Here is a 4,152-nt window from a genome sequence, read left to right on the forward strand (position 1 = left end):
AGACGCTTATTGATTACCGTCTTCAGCATAAATTATGGATGTTCGAAACCTAATTAATGCAGAATATTGACACACACGGCATGCTCGCAGATAGGAATCCTCATAATAACCCGTCTTTCTATAAGGGGTTTATTATAAACGCGAAAGTTTGTAAGAAGTAATGTATGGAGGTAATATGTTTGCTCCTCTTTCAAGGAAAACCACTGCTTACAAACTGGGCTGAAGCTAATAAAGCTATAGTTACTTGCTTTTCCCATACACTACTATACATCGTTAGATTCTATTTAGAACGGCGACACTAAGTGAATATTTAAATTTACAACCAACACCAAGAGGATTATTAAAAGCCTTTAACGCGGCTTGGAATTCTTTCATCGTTTACGCGTTTATCTTTCTTTTCCCTAATGGTTAAACCACAAATAAAACTCTGCATTGTTTATTTACCTGATCTTTATTTATTTTTGTCAACGTTGTTCGCAGCAGCTGCGGCCTCGGGTACTTGTTTATCATTCAGCTTAACCCCAATTGGAATGGTACTGATCCTCCTGACTTTTGTACCCATTCTAATCCTTGATTTCCCTAAGGGTATTCAGATTAGAAAAGACTAATCGCTGAGTGTAAATAAACGCCGCGCCGTTATGGTTTTATTTAGGTAATTAATGCAGTGTAAATACATTCGTAACATCTAATAATTTGAAGGGTTATTATAAACTTCTCTGTGATCAAAAGAGTAAAATTATAACTTTACGAGACTTTAGCCTACTTTATGACACTGACAAAGTTGACATATTTTTTCAGTATCTGTAAAGAAATTTGTATTAAATTGATTTATAGTTTTACTGTAAAGTTTATAGTTATAATTTATTTTATATACCATTTTAACAATGGTCTGGCCAACAGAACATGATATTAAACTTGCTGAAGTAAGTATTTAATAAACTTATTTAGGAGTAAGCACTGGGCACGGGCCGTTTCCATAACCATACCTTTTATGTTTTTTATACATTTTGTGATTTATTTAGATAGATTTAAGAGAAGTCTTTCAGCCTAGTTTACATACGAATGCGTAAATAGTGAGAGAGTGGCAGAAAAAAGTTAGTCATAAAGAGATGATCTGGATGAGTACTTTTTAATAGTATACAAAACGTACGAAAGGTTTTCTTTAAAAATTAAACTATACCTTATTATAATATTATTCGCTCACCGAAACACATACCCAAAGCGGTGAGTAAGGGCAAATCGGAGGGATCAACAGTTTTTCGGTTGATAAAACTTGATGTGTCTTGTAGTATGACGCTATGGAGTTACCAGGGCAGCAGCTATCTGCAGCACATGCGTACACCCCACTGGACCATGTTCTGAACTTAGACATCAAAGCTCCACCGGCTTGTACGCGTCTTACGGGAATTGTTGCATCCATGGGTAAATATTAAATTAAATCATTATCAAAATATTGCAATAATTATTAATTGTAATTAATTATTAAATTAAAACTCCAGGAAAGTCAACATATGACGTTGAAATTCTGGAAAAGATGATAGGAGCGGGTATGAACACAGCAATGCTTAATATGAACTTTGGTTCAAGAGAAGAGCATGTGGAATGTATAAAAATGCTGCGAATTGCTGCCAAAAACTTCAGCATCAAAATGGGCAAGAACTATCCTTTATCGATAGCTATGAGGCTTTCCGGCAGAAAGATCAGAACTGGACGCATCGCTGAGGTTTGTATTTATTTATTTTAAGAAATAAAAAGATCCCGACGAATTGAGAACCTCCTCCTTTTTGGAAAGTTGGGTAATAAATAATTCTGCGATTTGTAAATCACCAAACGAGGAACACGAAATTTTTAATAATACTTTCTGGAATGCAACGCCGAACAATTATTTATACACATAAGTATTTCATTAATAAGCCAAAGCTCAATTTCAGACTTTCGGTGAATCGGTCGAATTAAAACCTGGCGAGGTTGTAAGATTAACTACGGATGAAACATACAAAGAACGTTGTTCCACATACACGGTATATGTAGATTTCATGTCTTTCGCCGAACAAATGAATAAAGGAGATTTTATTTTATTGGACAATGAGACGATCATGTTGAAAGTAGAAATGATTTCATCAACAACGTTAACGTGTAAAATTGAACGAGGAGGAGTTTTAGGATCCTATAAAGACGTTTTTGTGCCTAACGTCATATTGAATATGCCAAATTATACTGAGAAAGACAAACTTGATATTGAAATGGCAATTAATAACCAGGTATCTATGATTTTATCTTATCATGTAACTAATTTAAAATGTATTGGTGCCTACACTGTTCATATATAAATAATAGCTGCACACGGTTAATAGGAAAGCAGTATTTAAAAAAATCCTCTTTTGTTTTCAGGTCGATGTTATTATTGCGTCATTTGTAAACACTGCCAGCTGTATCCTGGAATTAAGAGCTATATTAGGAGATAAGGGCAAAAAACTGGCTGTCGTAGCAAATATACAAACAGTTGAAGGATTTCGTAATTTTGACTCCATAATGCTGGTAATTTTATCGCGCCAAAGATAAAATTGTAAAACTTATTTTGAGATTGGTTCTTATTTGAACCTAATTTTCAGGAAGCAAATGGTGTAATGATATCGCGACAAGAACTAGGATCTGATATCACTCCAAAGAAACTAGTCATAGCACAGAAGAATATGATTGCTCGAGCTAACAGAGTAAGTTACCCAACGTTATAGCTTATCGCGAATGTGATGATTACCGTGAAATTCCCTGTTTCCTTCTTCACAGGTGAATTGTCCAATCTGTGTGAGTGCTCACATTCTGAGCAGCATGAGATTCAAAAAGATTCCTCTACGAGCTGAACTTCTGGACATTGCTAACTGCATCCTGGACGGTGTTGATAGCCTGGTACTTTGCGCCGAAACAGCTGTAGGTCAATACCCAGTGGAAGCAGTTGCAGTTATGAGCAATACTTGTAAAGAAGCAGAGGCTTGTGTTTGGACTAAGCAAGTTTTTTATGATTTTATTGACAAGGTAATATTAACCTTTTCTTATATTTAATAAATTTGTAGTTTGATATAATGGACATAATGATGTGGTATTTACGGCAAATAAGCCCGCACAAAAAAGGTCACATTAAAAAAAGGGAGACATTTGTAACAGTAACGTGGGTGTGGTATTTTGCGCTTCGAGAGCGACGGGAACAACTGCTTTTTGTTACAAATATTACCTACCGATAATAGTATCGTTTTATTTCAAATGTTATTACATACTTGCTTATACTATTCCAGACGCCATTACCATGTGACCAATCAACGGGTGCTGCAATGGCAGGAGTGTTAGCAGCACAAAGGTCTATAGCGGCGGCTATAATCGTTGTGACTACTTCTGGCAAATCAGCTCAGACAGTTGCAAAGTTCAGGCCTCGTTGTCCTATACTAGCGGTAACAAGATACGCTATGGTGGCACGCCAACTTCACATGTGGAGAGGAATTGTCCCCATTATTTATGAAGGTAATTTTTTGAGGCCTACGAATGGTAATGAAAATAGTGTCATTTTTTAATAATGTAACACATCAAAACACAGTATTTTTCAAAACACTTCTATCATAAGATATAGATATAAAAAGATTCTGAAAGATTCTGTAAATTCAATTTAGTGCTGTGTCTAGCTGTGAAAATGTGAAATTACACATACATTTAAATAAATACAGTTGACGATTTTGTACATTTATTTTCCAGATGCTCCAGAAACGGAGTGGGCAGCGGACCTCGAGAAACGTGTAAATTTCGTTATCAAATGGTCTATCGAGAGAGGGTTTATAAGGATCGGCGATCCGATAGTCATCGTATCTGGATGGAGACAAGGATCGGGGTTCACGAACACTATGCGAGTGGTTTATGCCACTGCCGATACCATCACCGTATTGTAAACACATTCCTTTCAATGTGATAGATAGTTTCATTTAGGTAGTCGCGTATTAAACATCAAAAATGACATTAATAACGAAACCTTTTATACCTATTCGTTTTAGGTGGTGCTTTTAGTAGTATTTACAAGTGTTTTCGGAAATAAAAATGTTCGTACCAGCCTCTGAGTTCGCTTTAAAATTTTAGGAGTGGTCTAGCGTTCGTCCGGCAAATGTCTATTGA

General features: G+C 35.8%; 1 protein-coding gene across 1 annotated transcript; it reads left to right on the top strand.

Annotated features, from left to right (window-relative positions):
- Positions 1-884: 884 nt before the first annotated feature.
- On the top strand, positions 885-3,932 carry LOC124632029 (pyruvate kinase-like). Its single transcript, XM_047166681.1, has 9 exons — positions 885-923; positions 1,290-1,422; positions 1,500-1,723; positions 1,932-2,261; positions 2,392-2,538; positions 2,613-2,714; positions 2,788-3,033; positions 3,291-3,513; positions 3,742-3,932. The coding sequence occupies exons 1-9, from the start codon at positions 885-887 to the stop codon at positions 3,930-3,932; spliced, it is 1,635 nt and encodes a 544-aa protein (XP_047022637.1).
- The last annotated feature ends 220 nt before the right edge of the window (positions 3,933-4,152 follow it).

Source organism: Helicoverpa zea, chromosome 7, assembly GCF_022581195.2.
Source record: "Helicoverpa zea isolate HzStark_Cry1AcR chromosome 7, ilHelZeax1.1, whole genome shotgun sequence".
Taxonomy (NCBI): domain Eukaryota; kingdom Metazoa; phylum Arthropoda; class Insecta; order Lepidoptera; family Noctuidae; genus Helicoverpa; species Helicoverpa zea.

Bases quoted from the DNA above. Each gene is read 5' to 3' on its own strand.
- LOC124632029 (XM_047166681.1), top strand. From the start codon at position 885: ATGGTCTGGCCAACAGAACATGATATTAAACTTGCTGAA. The intron at 1,724-1,931 runs GTTTGTATTTAT...GCTCAATTTCAG, and splicing joins GAACTGGACGCATCGCTGAG to ACTTTCGGTGAATCGGTCGA. The intron at 3,034-3,290 runs GTAATATTAACC...ATACTATTCCAG, and splicing joins TTTATGATTTTATTGACAAG to ACGCCATTACCATGTGACCA.